Source organism: Callithrix jacchus, chromosome 3 (genome assembly GCF_049354715.1).
Source record: "Callithrix jacchus isolate 240 chromosome 3, calJac240_pri, whole genome shotgun sequence".
Lineage (NCBI taxonomy): Eukaryota > Metazoa > Chordata > Mammalia > Primates > Cebidae > Callithrix > Callithrix jacchus.
Window position 1 is genome coordinate 168,691,727 of NC_133504.1, and position 17,124 is coordinate 168,708,850.

Genomic DNA, 17,124 nt, shown 5'->3' on the forward strand with positions numbered 1-17,124 from the left:
AAAAGTGTTTGGAAAAAAACGCACATACCACCTTGTGAGGGGTCATTATAAATAATCTTCTGGCTTTCTATTTAGGGAATTTTTAATTTTAAGATGATTTAAAAGTTACCATCTCCATAAATTTTTGTATTTTTTCCCATTGATTGATAACATTAATTTAAAAGCTTTTTTAGGTTTATTCGAAAGACCTTGCTATGTATTTCTAAGTTTCCTGCAATAGAAATTTCAGTGTTTATCGTTTTTTTTCCCTTAGTGTACATTAAGGATAACTATTAATTTTTTTTTAAAGTTTCTGCACTATCATTTATAAAGTACAGTGTGAGTATGTGTTTCTATTGAATATTTATGTTTATAGACTAGAAGAACTGGCTGTGATTTGTGCTAATTTTGACATTCCACATATAGTCAATAATGCTTATGGAGTGCAGTCTTCAAAGTGTATGCACCTCATTCAGCAGGTAAGAATTTAAAATGATATATATGTCAAGGAAAAATTCATTTTAACATATTATGGGATTGTTACTTTTTCTACAAATTGATACAGTAAAAACAGTTATTTATCACCATCTGCTTTAGGGAGTATTAGGAACCTGCATCTGATAATCTCTCAGTACAAGTCATTATTCTTTGTACTATGGTGGTAATTGGACTGATAGCTTTGGTAGTAGACTAGAATCAACATAGAAATACTTTAGTAGTTTAGCTTTTAACTTTCTGAGAATGTTTCATTATCAGGATTCTCATTTTTCTAATATACTGGATTATACCATTTTTTAAAATATATGATTTCTTCTATATTTAAGGAATTATTGTACCTTATTATCTTAGGCTAGAAATGACTTCATTTATAAACATTCTAGTATATAGCTATGGAATTGACAGGTTTTTGTATTTTTTTTTAAGCATCAACTAGATTCTGGTCATTAGCTTTAGGTTCTAATTTTGAAATTATGTCTGTGTTTCCCATGTCACTTATAGGAAGAACTATGGCCTACAAGGCTTTGTGTATTAAGGCCTTTGCTGATTTGCAGATTTCATTTTCTACTGCTTTTCGTTTGCCTTCTCTGCTCCACCCACCCTCACTGCCTTTCTTTTCTTCCATTTTGTCGTGTGTGTGCATTTCTAGGCTTTTACTCTTGCTTATCCCACTCACTGGACTGCTCTTTTAGAGAGTTGCGTGACTTTCTTTAGGTCAGCGAAACTTCCTCAGAAACTCTATCTGTGATTGTTATTATTGACAATCAATAACTGATTACTGAACCAAGTGAATGAATAAATGAAATATTGTGTTTATTTATGCAGGTATATTACAGGCTATATAGTTTGTGTGCATAATGAGGTTAATATATATACTCAGTTTTGACATATGTGTCAAACCCTATCTAATACCTCCCCCTTTCTCACTAGCATTTTCTGCTTTTTTTTTTATTTTTGAGATTAGGGTCTCACTCTGTTGCCCAGGTTGGGGTGTAGTGGTGCATCCACAGTTCACTGCAGCCTCTACCTCCCAGGGTCAAGTGATCCTCCTACTTGAGCCTCCTGGGGAGCTGGGACCACAGGTGTGCACCACCAACCCCAGCCAACTTTTTGTATGTTTTCTAAAGATGAGGTTTTGTCATGTGGCCCCAGCTGGTCTTGAACTCGTGGGCTCAAGTGAGCCTCCCACCTTGGCCTCCCAAAGTGCTGGGATTACAGATGTGAGCCACTGTGTCTAGCGCTTGCTAGCATTTTCTATCCCTCTCTTTCTTTTTTTTATCATGTTCATTGATTTTAAGATGTAGTGTTCTGCATTTTGACATTTGAAATTGTGATGTCTTATAGTCAGTGGTGTCTTACAATGTTAACAGGTAATGTTATTACTTAGTGACATATAAAATAATGATGCTTTTTAAAATTGGTGGCTTTTTGCTATTTTTCTCCAGAACACTTATCAACACTTGATGTAATGTTTGTTTATTGTCTAGTTATTGACTGTAATTAGAATTAAGGTTCTGTTGGGGGTAGAAGGTAGAACTTTGTTTTGTTCACTGCTGTGGCCTCAATACTTAAGACAGAATCTAGTACATAATGGACAATAATAACTGGTTACTAAATAGAGTCAGTGAATAAATGAAAGATTGTATTTATGCATGTATGATGTGGGCTACATAGTTTGTGTACGTAATGATGTTAATATACATATTCAGTTTTGACATACATGTGATTTGTGTTATGTGGGCATAAGTTATTCACAGATTACCTGTCGCCTGCTCCAATATGGTAAATGCTCTGAAGCACAATAGATAACTAGTTATTTTTTTGTCTTTTATATCATTTTGAGTATACCAGTATCATGTTTTACATAAATGTGGTTTATATGGAATAGTAATCGCTGGTTTGCTTAATTTCTTTACTCAAGTTTGTATCAGTTAGTATGTCATTGGCAGCAAGTAACAGAAACTCAACTCAAGGTGGATTAAACCAATAAGGAAATGGATTAATTTATGTAGCAAGTCCAGAGGTGGCTTGGGTTGTAGGCATGGCGTGTCAGGATTTCTTAAAACGTTTAGAGAAAGACTGTTTACCATTTCCTTGGTATTTTTTTTTTGTTATACTTTAACTTTTTGAGGCTTCTTCACTTTATACTAGAGTGTATGTAACTCATATGGTCATAGAAGAAGGGTGTACAATTTTCTGCACTGGAAATCTTGAAAAACATTTTATTTCAGTCATTGATTTTTACTCCTCCCCTCCCTTTCCACCTTGCTCTTCTCTGTAGTTTTTAGCAGCTTCTCTTCTTTTAAAAGTCAAATACCATCAGCATTACTAAAAGTTTAGGAAAATGAGGAAGATGTAGAAGATAATTCATAACACTATTACCCTAACAAATAACCCTTAACAATTTATATATTTACTTTTTCTCATTTTATATACATATTGTTTTTACATAGTCATATTCATTGTGTACCTTTAATATTTTAGTGTTATATTTCTGTACTCTCCAGATGCCTGTAAAGTCTTCATAATGATCATTATAATGATACTCACAACATATTTTTAAATACTAGAAAATTTGGTGGTACACTTGAAGAGATTAAAACTGAAAGAGGCTGGGTATGGTGGCTCACTCCTGTAATTCCAGTACTTTGGAAGGCCAAAGCTTGCGGATCACTTGAGGCCAGGAGTTTGAGACCTCCCTCTACAAGCGAGACTCCATCTCTACAAACCTAAAATTAGGAAAAAATTATCTGGGTGTGGTGGTGTGTTCTAATAATCCCAGCTATGTGGGAGGCAGAGGCAGGAAGATTGATTGAGCCTAGGAGTTCGAGGTTATGGTGACTTATGATCACACCACTGTACTCCAGCCTGGGTGACAGAGTGAGACATCTCTTAAAAAAAAAAAAAAAGAGAAGAAAAAAGAGCTCCAGAATAGGGTAAGAAAGCTGCCCTGGGAGCTGTGCATCTTCAATACTCTGCTTTGTCATTACCTCTCTGCATTTGTGAGGCGATTTTACTAACATTTTAACCAAAGCATCAAACTATAAGATGGGTGAATAAACTTTTAAATGCAGACATTGTTGCAGATAATGTATTACCTTCTTAAGTTGACATTCCTTTAAAAATTTTTCTTTGAGAGGAACGGATCCAAGATGGCCGATTGCTAACATCCCAGGATTGCAGCTCTCAGGGAAGGCGCACTTTCAGACAAATTCTGGTCGCTCACGGAGCAGAAGATTCCCCAGTGGAGGAAACACAGGGGTGGCCAGCGAGACTCTCTTGGCCGGCGCAGCGGTTCTGCCGGCACCTCGGCGCGCAGCTCTCGGAGCAGAGTAAACAGGTTCGGAGGACCCGCAGGGGGCCCCAGCAGGACACCAGAGCCCGGCAGTGGCTGTGACGGCACCTCGGTGCGGGCGCAGAGTAAACGGGACTGGTTCCCCTTCTGACCGAGGTTTGGAGCCCCGGGAAGGCAGAGTCGCCTACTACGGACACAAGAAGGAAGCCAGACAGGAGAATCCTGGGCAGAAAAGCACCATCAGTTTTAACGCTGCTGCTCTGGCCCTGGGAACTAACAACCTGGACGTCCACTCAAGAGACCTAATCTGAAAGTTGGTAATTTCAAAGACGACAGGAGGATAAATTTACAATCATGGGAAGAAACCAGCGTAAAAAAGCTGAGAATACTCAAAGTCAGAACGCCTCTCCCTCTAAAGGTGATCACAGTTCCTCATCAACAATGGAACAAGGCTTGATGGAGAATGAGCGCATCCTGATGACAGAGTCACTCTTCAAGGAATGGATAATAACAAACTTCGGTGAGTTAAAAGATCATGTTGTAGCCCAACGTAAAGAAACTAGGAACTTTGAAAAAAAGTTTGATGAAATCCTATTGAGAATGGACAACTTAGAGAGGAGTATGAGTGAATTAATGGAACTGAAGAATACAATACAGGAACTCCGAGAAGTATGCACAGGTTTAAACACTTGAATTGTTCAAGCAGAAGAAAGGATATCAGAGGTCAAAGTCCAACTTAATGAAATGAAACGTGAAGAAAAGATTAAAGAAAAAAGGATAAAAAGGAATGAGCAAAGTCTCCAAGAAATGTGGGACTATGTGAAAAGACCAAATTTACGTTTGATAGGTGTACCTGAATGCGACGGAGAGAATGAATCCAAACTGGAAAATACCCTTCAGGATATTATTCAGGAAAATTTTCCTAAAGTAGCAAAGCAGGTCAACATTCAACCCCAGGTAATACAGAGAACACCACAAAGATATTCCTCAAGAAGAGCAACCCCAAGGCACATAATCGTTAGATTCACCAGGGTTGAAACGAAGGAGAAAATACTAAGGGCAGCCAGAGAGAAAGGTCATGTTACCCACAAAGGCAAGCTTATCAGACTTACAGCAGATCTCTCAGCAGAAACTCTACAAGCCAGAAGAGAGTGGGGGCCAATATTCAACATCCTCAAAGAACAGAACCTTCAGCCCAGAATTTCATATCCAGCCAAACTAAGCTTCACAACTGAAGGAAAAATAAAATCTTTTATGAACAAGCAAGAACTCAGAGATTTTATTACCACCAGGCCTGCTTTACAAGAGCTTCTGAAAGAAGCATTACACACAGAAAGAAACAACCAGTATTAGCCTTTCTAAAAATACACCAAAAAGTAAAGAGCACCAACATAAAGAAGAATTTACACCAACGAATGGATAAAACGGCCAGTCAACATCAAATGGCAGTAACCCTAAATTTAAATTGACTAAATCCCCCAATCAAAAGACACAGCCAAAACCCAACGGCAGGTTACATCCAGACCTGTTTCACATGCAAGGATACACAAAGACTCAAAGGGATGGAGAAAGATTTACCAACCAAATGGAGAGCAAAAATAAATAATAAATAAATAAAAAGCAGGAGTTGCAATTCTCGTATCGGATAAAATAGATTTTAAAGCAACAAAGATATAGTGGTAAAAGGATCAATGCAACAATAAGAGCTAACGATCCTAACACCCAGATACATAGAGACTTAGATTCAATGAGACAGAAAATTAATAAGGATATCAAGGACTTGAACTCAGATCTGGAACAAGTAAACTTAATAAATATTTATAGAGCTCTCCACTTCAGATACACAAAATATACATTCTTGTCAATACCACATCACACCTACCCATAGGTTTAAATGAAACATTGATTGGTCATTATTAATACCCAATTTTTTTCAGAATAAAGCAATATTTCCATTTACTCTCCCTCTTTCTCTTCCTCTTTCTTCCTCTCCTTTACTTATTTTCTTTTTCTTTCCTTCTCTCAAAAAAAAAAAAAGAAATCAATGTGTAAACCTCTAGATCCAGGTCGGCAGTGTCTCTCTCATTGCTTGATTTCCTTCCTTCCCTTCCCTCCCTCCCTTCCCCCTTCCTCCCTTCCTTCCTTCCTTCCTCCCTACCGTCCTCCTTCCCTCCCTTCCTGCCTTCCTCCCCAAAAATATAAAAATAAAAATTAAAAAAAAAATTTTTCTTTGATACATAATATTTGGATATATTTATGAAGTGCATATGATATTTTGATACATGTACACATTATGTGATGGTTAAGTCAGAGTATTTAGGCTATCCATTACCTGGCATTTATTTTTTCTTTTTGTGTTAGGAACATTTCACATCCTCTCTTCTGGGTATTTTGAAATACACAATATGTTGTTGTTAACTGTAGTAACTGTACTGTGCTATTGAACATGAGAACTTATTAAATTGGACATTCATTTAAAACAAAAAGAGCAAATATATAAACATTCTGTTTTTCCCAAATTGGCCTTTGCCAAAAGAGTTTGTGGCACTATTGATTTAAATCAAATAAATGCTCGAGTCTTACTGAGTGCTGTTTGCTGTTTCATGACATTCAAAAAAATTACAGTTAGCTTTAATTCATCTCAATAGTCCTTATTGTTAATATTTACCATTTTCCATGTGTCAGGCATCTTACTAGGCTTTTAAAGTTATTAACTGAGACCTAACAATTTTAGGTGTACTTCTTATTCCCATTCTGCACATGGAGAAATAAGCTAAATGGGGTTAAGTGACTTGCCCAAGGTCTATAGCTACAAAATAGCCCATGTAGTTCAGTGTGACTCCAGAGTCCTATTTTTCTGTTGAAAAACAAAGCTAATACCATAAGTCTTTTCTTTAGAAAATAATATTACAATAATTAAATATATGAAGAAAAACTATAAATAAAATGTTTTTTACTTTTAGTAAGATTATGTTTTTAATTTTTTTTATTTTTAAGGAGAGACCCCAGAATACCTTAATACTGAGCATATAGAGTGTTCTGTATGCACATGTAGCCCCCAGGGAAATTAGTTTTGAATAACTGATATTTCTGTTCATATTTACTAAAATGACTAAGAGATTCATGGAGTATGGATGTTAGAATAGATTAATGGAGAGGGATATAGTAGAGTCACCAAAATATGTGTATGAGATTAATTATTTGAGTCATAATGGATTATAAAACTCCAAAAGTGTGGGAAGCAGCAACTTTGCCTATTGAGAATTTGAGGGAAGTAGGTGTTAGTACTGTTTATTCACAGACCTAATTGTCACTTCATTCAACAAATATTTACTGGGTTCCTATTTGTGTACCAGGCATGAGGGTAGGAACTCGAGATGAAATAGTGAATCTGACAAAATCTTTAACCGCCATGAAGCATTCGGTTTTTTTGTGGGAAAGCAGACAGTAAACCTTGAGTATGACAGGTCTTGGATAAATGCTCAGGTATTTGGCAGGGAGGGATGTCATTAGATGGAGTGATCTAGGAAGCACTCTTCAAGAATGTGAGTGGAGCTCTGAATGACATGAAGGAGGAAGCTTTGCAGCTCTCTAGATTCCAGACAGAAGCTAATAGCCAAGACTCTGAGGCAGAAGTGTGCTTGGAATGTGTGAGAAATAGCAAGGAGGCCAGTATGGCTGAACCATAATGAACAAGGTGAACAGTGGTTGTAGAGCTTTAAGGTGTGTTAAGGGTTTGGGATTTGATTCTTGGTATGATCGTTGGCCGTGGAAGGATGTCAAGCAGGAAAGAGTGATGTGCTATGTGGGAAACAGACTGTAGGGAGGCAGGTGTAGAAGCTAGTGCAACAATCCATATGAAATTTCTTGGTGGCTTTGGCCAGGGTAGTAGCTGTGAAGGTGGTAATAAATGGTTTTATTCAGATGTATTTTGAGTGTGGATTTTAGATCATATACTGGTGACTTATGTAGCTGAAAGAGGCGGTCTTTGAACCATTTCTGAGATTGGGTCTGGCCTGTTTGTTTTCTTGCCACAAAGTATGCTGCCTTTTGAATACCTTCTGTGTTTCAGTGATGGAAGGATTCTAGCAAAGTCTGGTGCACTGATTTCTCTAGCACTTCTGCTTCCAATTTACGTTCCTGTTTCTCTCAGGAAGCCTTGGACAGTACTGTTAATACAAAAGCAACTCTGTTCCACTTATTTTTATATGCTGCTACTTCACATGTTTTCCAGGGTTTTTTATTCTGTTAGTCTTATATGCTTCTGTTTTCCTGTGATATGATGAGATTTTCTCTGATCATGGTTTATTAGGAAATTAGAAAGAAGAGGAAGAGGAAGGTTAAGATTTGAACCTGTATCATGACTCCCAGAGCAGCCACTCCTCTTCCCTGTTTTGGCTGCTTTCTCCTACTGCCTGAATCTGGACTCTGAGATAGGCCAGCTATCTGTTCCTTCTATTCTCCCTGAGATAGTGAGGTGTGAAAATGAAGGTCAAATATGGTTATAATATTAATAGGAATGCAGATTGTGAATACAGATTGAAAATCTGTGGCTACAGATAAAGAAAAAGACTATCTTAGTTGTAATTTAGATAGTATCTCTATTTTTAAGAGGAGAAAATTGAAGCACATTAGATAGAAGGTCATAGACTGTGTTGGATGGGGACCAGAACTGAGTTTTATATTTCTAGTAGGCAAGTATTCAATTTTTCACCAGAATATTAGATTTTCACTGGAAGTTCATTTGCAGTGGAATGAAATCATCTAAGTTTATTATATTAGGGAGCATGAGTTATATAGAAACATAGCTTCTAGGATGCCAAGAGTATACAAATGAAATTTCCATTAAGTAATGTTAAAAGTTTTGCTTTTCTTTTTTGTTATCTGAGTGCTTAAAATGGTCATAGAGGTAGTAGATTGTCCAAGCATTAAAGAGAGGCACGTGTATAATTAACTCTTTGGCAACTTGGATGACTACATCCATTAAGTCATGGAGGCCACCCTTGAACACACAGAGGGTGTTTAAAACCACTTAATAGTTATAGGGCCCAGTGCAGACATCTGTTGTCAAAAAAGGAGTACAGATGGGAGGCAAGGGATGAATTCATTCTCTCTTACCCAATTTTAAGGTGTAAAGCTCTGTTTCATTAAAGTTCCCACCTGAGCTGATACTTAAACCATGCTTGCTTCACAGAGTTAGGAAGATTAAATAATTTATGTGTGAAAGCAAGTTGTAAATTAAAGTTTCACATATAAGGAGCACCATCAAAAATTTTTGTTTAATACTTAAAAACATTTTATTGGCACTATAACAAAGGAAATAAACATTTTCGGGCCGGGCGCGGTGGTTCACGCCTGTAATCCCAGTACTTTGGGAGGCCGAGGTGGGTGGATCACGAGGTCAAGAGATTGAGACCATCCTGGTCAACGTGGTGAAACCCCATCTCTGCTAAAAATACAAAAAATTAGCTGGGCACGGTGGCGCATGCCTGTAATCCCAGCTACTCAGGAGGCTGAGGCAGGAGAATTGCCTGAACCCGGGAGGCGGAGGTTGTGGTGAGCCGAGATCGCGCCATTGCACTCCAGCCTGGGTAACGAGCGAAACTCCATCTCAAAAAAAAAAAAAAAATTTTCAATAGTTTTTTATTTCTATGCATTGTTTTAATAGTGTTTATTTTTAGTCTAAGGTAGAGCTGACAAACATTGTATATATTTACAGTGTACAATTTGATATTTCAATGCATGTATATATTGTGAAATGGTTAAATCATGCTAATATATTAATTACCCCAAATACAGTTTTTTGTTATGGTGTTTATTTGTTAATAGCAGTTGTCTATTTTCCTAGCAACTAATATGTAATATTATATTGATTCTAGGGGGCTCGAGTTGGTAGAATAGATGCTTTTGTTCAGAGCTTGGACAAAAATTTTATGGTTCCAGTAGGTGGCGCTATAATTGCTGGCTTTAACGATTCCTTCATTCAGGAAATCAGCAAGATGTATCCAGGTAAATAAGTTGCTTTTCAGAAAAAGTAATAAACAAACATCCATTTGTACATTGGCTACTGTAATAAATCTTAATTTCCAAAGCCACCACCACTTAATCTCCTTAATGTAACTTATCCTTATTTCAGGAAGAGCTTCAGCTTCACCTTCTTTAGATGTCCTTATTACTTTATTATCACTTGGATCAAATGGCTATAAGAAACTATTAAAAGAAAGAAAGGTAAGCTTTCCCTTTAGGAGTCGAATAATATTCTCAACTAGAACCGTACTCTAAATCATTGGTGTTTCTGCCTATTAGTTGCTTGCATTGAGAGGGAGATATCTAGTATGGTCCGACAGTATTTATTCAGATCTAGAGTCCCCGTGGGTGGTTTCCTATTGGTTTTTGTCAGCCTGTCTATTCAGATATTTTGAGGAATCTTGAATATGTGCTTTTGCTTTTATTTATTTACTTGTTAGAAACTCTTGCATTAAGGACGCTTTTTCAGTAAAATTCAATTCATTTATCACTTAAAGGTAGAGGCTCTTAAAAGACAAATGGAGAAGTCATCTTTTTAGTTTTTGGGAACCTGAAAACTTGTTTAGGTATGAGATGTCAGTCCTAGGAGGAAGAACCAGGTCAGAAGTTAGCTCTGTCTTTTTACACTAAAATAATAAATTTATCTCTTGTTATTATTGAATGCTGAACTGATTGGTTATATTGGCTATGAAAAGAAAAGTAACATTTATGCTTGGAAACAGGACTTTATCTCCAACACAACTAGCTTAATTCAGGACAACTCCAAAAGACAGAGATAGTTAGCTAGGGCAGGTCAGACTGCTGTGTTTTATTCATCCTCTATGTGGGAGAGAGTTAGTCCTCTGGTGCTATTTTTATATCTGGTAACTTTCTAGTACTTAATAACAATTATAGTCCCTTATATTTTTAATAATGCTTTATATGTTTGAAAACATTTTCATATGTATTATCTCATAGATCTTCTCATAGCCTTATGATGAATACGTAACAGAAGTTTGAAAATCTTGTGCTCTATTTTACCCCAGCCCTCTTTCCCCTGCTCATTCATTCAATGGGAAAGTAATTGTTTAATTTTGAGAACATTTCTTAAGGCTTATGTGATACAAGAAAATATGCTCAATGGCATTAGTCATTAGGGAAATGCAAATTTAAAACTACAGTGAAATACCACCACACACCTTTTAGCATGGCTAATGTACCAAAATATGCAACAAGATAATGACTTTCAAATGCATTATACAAAATGAAAGAAGCCAGACTCAAATGGCTACATATTACATGGTTTCATTTATATGCTATCCTGGAAAAGGTTAAAAATATAAGGAAAGAAGAAAGATTAATGGTGGCTAAAGGCTAGGGGTTGGGGAGGGAACTTTTTGGGGTGATGAAACGTTTTATATCTTGGTAGTGGTAGTGGTTTCATGACCATATGTATTTGTCAAAATTCATAGAAGCGAACACCTAAAAAACAGACACCCCAAATTTTATTATATGTAGTGAATTACACCTCAGTAAGTCTGACAATGAATTTTTATACAATAAAAATAAAACTCTGGTTTTATAAACTCCAAATTGTAATCACTCATGGTCATAGATTGTTGTAGCCAAGAGAAGACCTTGGCAAATCTTTCAAGGGGACAAATCCATATGTCAGATGACAGCTTTCTGTAGATGAGGAAAGCTTGTCATCTGCTTATATGAGAGTTGAGTTGTTTCAGATGCCAGTGGTTCTTAGCTCTTGTGTAATTAGTTTTTTCATCCTGGAAAAATTTTAAAGGTTTTATTTCCCCATTAGTGAAGGAGACAATTGCTATCTCAGGACACTTTTAGTTTTAAGAGACTCTAGAATATTTCTTAAAAGAGTTACTCTCTGGACTTTGGACATAATAATATGGGAATTGGTCTGTAATTTAATAATCCAGTATAAGGCATATTGGTAATATAAATCAGACATTTTTTGAATTTGACTTTTTCTTTTTTTTTTTCTTAAGATGGGGTTTCACCATGGTGGCCAGGCTGGTCTTGAGCTCCTGACCTCAGGTGATCCACCCACCTCGGCCTCCCAAAATATTAGGATTACAGGTGTGAGCCACCCAGCCGACTTTTTCTTTTTAACATAATGATCTTTCTGCCCTTATCAGGCTGTCTTGGCTTCCCTCTTTGCATCTGAATAAACCCTTAAGATAGCATGGTCTAAAGTATGGAAATGCAAAGGTAAAGTTGAATGTGGGGTAAGAGTCATTCAGTAAATATTTAGCTTGCTATGTGTTTAATGAGCACATAGTATGTGTCAGGCATATAGATATATAAAGTACATAAAGATACTTGCTCTTGTGGAGCACGCATTGCCTATGGGGGAAACCAGCAACAAACAGGCAACATAATACAGAAATTACAAAGTTTGCTTGAAGGTGAAAAGTACTATGGAAAAACGCAAGAACAGATTAAGGAGAATTTGGGGTGATGAGGTGGTGGTGAGAACTGATTTTTAAATACAGTGGTTAGGGCAGGCCTCCTTGAGAAGGTGGCTTTTTTTAAGACAGTCTTGCTCTGTCCACCAGGCTGGAGTGCAGTGGTGTTATCTTGGCTCATTGCAACCTCTGCCTTCTGAGTTCAAGTGATCCTCCCACCTCAGCCTCCTGAGTAGCTGGGATTATAGGTGTGTGCCACCATGCTCAGCTAGTTTTGGTATTTTTAGTAGAGACAGGTGTTTTCCATGTCGGCCAGGCTGGTCTTGAACTCCTGACCTCACGTGATCCACCCACCTTGGCCTCCCAGAGTGCTGGGATTACAGGTGTGAGCCTCTGTGCCCAGCCCAAGACCATGACATTTGAGTGAACTTGAAGTTTGAGGGAATATACACATATGATGGTGAAGTGTGTTTCAGGCAGAAAGCCAGTATCAGGACCCTAGGTCAGATGTAGACCTTGTGTATTTGAGAAGCAGCAAGGAGGCCAGTGTGGCTGGAGCAAGGAGGAGAACTGTGGGAGTTGAGGTCAGGGTGGTAATGAGGGTAGGGCTGATCATGTGGGGCCTTCTAGGCCACAGTAAGATCTGTGTCTCCTACTCTGAGTGAAATAGGGAGCCATTGGAGGGCTTGAATTGAGTAGAATGATCTAACATGCTTTGAATCCTCACATTGATTGCTGTTTGATAATAGATTAGTGGGGCAAGGGTAGAAACTGGGTGGATACTTCTTAGGAGCTTTTTATAGTAGTTAAGAAGTGATATTGGCTGGGAGCTAGATGGTGGCAGTGGAGGTAATAAGTGGTTAGGGTGTAGGTTTGTGTTGAAGGTTGAGTGAGTAGGAGTTCCTCGTGGATGTTAGAGACAGGTAAAGAATAACTGAGATTTTCTGAGGTTTTGGAGGAAGACTAGGAGTTCAGTTTTGGACAAAATTGAATTTGAATTGACCTTAAGATAGAGTTGCAAAGTAGAGAGTAGGATATGTAAGTCTAGGATCAAGAGAGAGAATTGGGCCGAAAATTAAAATTTGGAAGTTAATTGACCAAGAGACTAGATGAGATTGCAAGAGAGTGAGTCTAAGCAGAAAAGAGGTATAAGGACTGAGCTCTGGGGTACTACAGCCTTAAGAGGTCTGAGAAAAACAACCGGCAAAGGAGACTTAGAAGGTGCATTCACTTAGGAGGAAGACCAAGAGTGTGGAGTCCTGAGTCTTCCTTCCCTTGGCATCCCTCAGATACCAAAATCTGTAAATGCTCAAGTCCCATATATAAAATGACGTCATATTTTCATGTAACCTATGCACATCTTGCTGTATTCCTTAAATCATCTCTAGATTACTTAGAATACTGAATACAATGTAAATGTTATATAAGCAGTTGTTATACTGTATTGTTTAGGAAATAATGACAAGAGAAAAAGTCTGTGCATTTTCAGCACAGATGGAATATTTTTTTCAAATATTTTTGATCCACACTTGGTTGAAGCTATGGAGGCAGAACTCATGGATATAGAGGACCAACTGTGTATTAAGGAGTAGGGAGTGATTAGCATAGCTAATGGCACTGATAGGTTAGGTAGGGTGAGCATTAAGATTTGACCATTGGTTAGAAAGGGTTCATGTAAAAATCATTCTTAACATAGTCTTTCCATGCGAAGTTTGTGTTTATACAAATACCATATACGTTCTTATAAATTTATGTACATATGAAATAATTACACAATACTGAGCTCTTACTCTATGGAAGGCACTAAGTACATTTGTATGTATACATTTAATCCTCAAAATATTCCTGTGAGGTGTTGTTATCCTCATTTTCAGAGGAAATAGAGAAGTAACGTATGAGGTGAATTGTGGAATATGGGCTTAAATCTGGGCAATTGGATCTCCTGTTCTCTGTCTTCACTTCTAAATTCTACTGCCTTTTTAAATAAAGATAATAATGTAGCCTCGTCACTATGGAGCTATTTATATGGCTATAAATCTCAAATATAGATCTACTAATATCTAAAGGGGATAAAAACAGTGAATAAATCTAGCTACTCTGGCCAGAAAAGCTCAGTTATATTTTAGAGAGAATATATGTTGTTTGCTGGTGCAGAATCACTGTCATTGGAGAACTGCTCCTCCCTGCCTCCAGGTAGTCCTGCTGAGTCTGTCAATTACAGTATTCCTTCCTTCTCTTTTATAGGGTGGGCAAATAATCTGGCTAGCCTGGTTCACAGACATGTGGAGATAGTGTCCTTCCAATAGATTTGATCGATCCTTTAGAGACAGGACCTCTTGCTTTGCAGATAGTAAGCTGTAAGGATATAATCTTAGAACTGCCAGCTGCCATATTTCTAGCCACGCCAAGAGAGACTTCTTGACTCTAGGGAATATTAGAAGGAAAACATAATTAAGTCATTTGAGACTCTGTATCCAGCCATGTCTGCTTGTAGACTGGGCTGTTAGATGAAGCAGTAAATTCCCTTCTCTGTTTTAAACTAGATTTCGAATGCTGATACTTTTGATTCCTCTTATACCTTTAAGTCCTTATTATCATTAAGTCTTTCACAATGTTTCCAACATTCATTTCTTTCCATTTCCACTGCTACCACTCCCTAATTTAAGTCCTTACCACATCACACCTGATGGTTACAATAATTTACTCACACTTCTCCTGTTCCCCAACCTTGGTCTACTCTAATTTGTCATATTGTAGAGCAGTTTCAGGTTAATATTCTAAAGACACAACTCTTCAAGTTGTTTTGCTTTGGGTTCTGGTTGCCTACAAAGACAAAGTTCAAACTCCTTAGCCTACCATAATGATCTTTTATAATCTGATCCCTTCTAAAAACAGTGTTGGTCCCTACTCATATATTTATTCATTCCAACAAATATTTATGTGTAGGCCCTAAAGTTAAATTCAACAAGACTGATTTAGTCTTTACCTTCATGGAAATTACAGTTTTGGGGGAAATTCTAGATATTAAATAGTTACAAATTTGATGGGAATTATGAAAGGAAAGCAGAGTGTTTGAGAGCATCTATCACCAAACCCAGCTGGGGCACCTACCCCAGCTCTGGAAGAGTCAGGGAAAATCTCCCTGGAGAAAAGACAGTGCATTTATTCATTGAGATTCATGGTGTGGTCCTAAGGTAGTACTGAAGGCTAGTACAACTGTAAAACACTGAAAAGGTGTTTTAAACTGAGTCTAGAAAGCAAAGTATTGTGCAGTCATTTGAGGGTTTATGTTTTGAGTCACTTTATAAAATTAGCTTTCTTGTAGGGTGGATTCAGATTCATTAGGTCAGAAGGAGGGCTCATACAGCTGCATTTTTAGCAAAATTTTCCTGATGAATTTTGGTGCAGATTGACGTTTGATACTCCTTGTTTTGGGCCACATAGGTCACTTGTATGTATAACAGAAACTTGGAGAGGAAGCATATAATGTTACAGCATTTTAACACTTACACATAGGTAAATAGTATTTTATGATATTTGAGTTGGAGTGTGTAAATATCCCAAATATCAAAACTTGGAAATACAACATTAGTTATCTGTATTTATTTCTGATCTTTTGAGTCTTTTTCCTTAGGTGTTTTTTTCTCTTTTTTTGTAGCTGCTTTTTGTTTTATATTGACCACTTCTCAGATTTGGCTAAAATCATAAAAATAATTAGTTTTATTTTTAAATAGAAATAGGGTCTTGCTATGTTGCCTAGGCTAGTCTCGAACTTCTGGACTCAAACCATTCTCCTCCCTTGGCCTCTCAGAGTGTTGGGGATTATAGGCATGAGCCTAAATTTATTTTTTAAATAAATGGAATATATTATAACTCTTTTATTACAAAGTAATAAGTCATTTAAAAAGTATACTTTGTTATGTAGATAGTAACTTTTAAGATTTTTTAAAATTTTATTTTACATTCTGGGGTACATGTACAGGATGTGCTGGTTTGTTACATAGGTAAATATGTCCCATGGTGGTTTGCTGTACCTATCAACTCATCACGTAAGTATTGGACTGGGTGTGGTGGCTCATGCCTGTAAGCCGAGGCAGGTGGATCACCTGAGGTCAGGAGTTCAAGACCAGCCAGGCCAACATGGTGAAACCCCATCTCTACTAAAAATACAAAAATTAGCCAGGTGTGGTGGCACACACCTGTAATCCCAGCTGTGTAGCTGGGAGGCTGAAGCAGAAGAATTGCTTCAACACGGGAGGCAGAAGTTGTAGTGAGCCGAGATGGTGCCACTGCACTCTGGCCAGACAACAGAGTGAGACTAGCTGTTTTTCCTGATGCTCTCCCTGCAACTGCACCCCTCTGACAGGCCTCAGTGTGTGTTGCTTTCCTCCCTGTGTTCATGTGTTCTCATTGTTCAGCTCCCTCTTATGAGTGAGAACCTGCGGTGTTTGATTTTCTGTTCCTGCGTTAGTTTGCTGAGGGTAGTCTTCCAGCTCCATCCATGTTCCTGCAAAGAAAGTCATTTCTTTTTATGACTGCATAGTATTCCATGATGTAGATATACGACGTTTTCTTTATCTAGTCTATCACTGATGGGCATTTGGGTTGATTCTATGTCTTTGCTATTGTGAGTGGTGCTGCAATGAACATATGTGTGCAGGTATTTTTATAATAGAATGATTTATATTCCTTTGGATATATATCCAGTAATGGAATTGCTGTGTCGAATGACATTTCTGGTTCTAGATCTTTGAGGAATCCCCACACTGTTTTCCATAATGGTTGAGCTAATTTACATCCATCAGCAGTGTAAAAACATTCCTATTTCACTGCAACCTTGCCACCATCTGTTGCTTCTTGACTTTTTAATCACCATTCTGACTGGCGTGAGATGGTATCTCACTGTGCTTTTGA

General features: G+C 37.5%; 1 protein-coding gene across 3 annotated transcripts in view; it reads left to right on the forward strand.

The window, feature by feature from the left end:
• The window catches only part of SEPSECS (Sep (O-phosphoserine) tRNA:Sec (selenocysteine) tRNA synthase), a 43,141-nt gene that overhangs the window by 7,738 nt on the left and 18,279 nt on the right, over positions 1 to 17,124 (forward strand). For 2 of the 3 annotated variants that reach the window (XM_035293944.3, XM_002745940.8), the window contains exons 6-8: positions 356 to 458; positions 9,652 to 9,781; positions 9,909 to 10,000. In XM_035293944.3, the coding sequence (XP_035149835.1) occupies positions 356 to 458; positions 9,652 to 9,781; positions 9,909 to 10,000 (325 nt within the window). The remainder of the gene's footprint in view (positions 1 to 355; positions 459 to 9,651; positions 9,782 to 9,908; positions 10,001 to 17,124) is intronic. The other variant, XM_054253445.2, reaches the window with a different exon arrangement.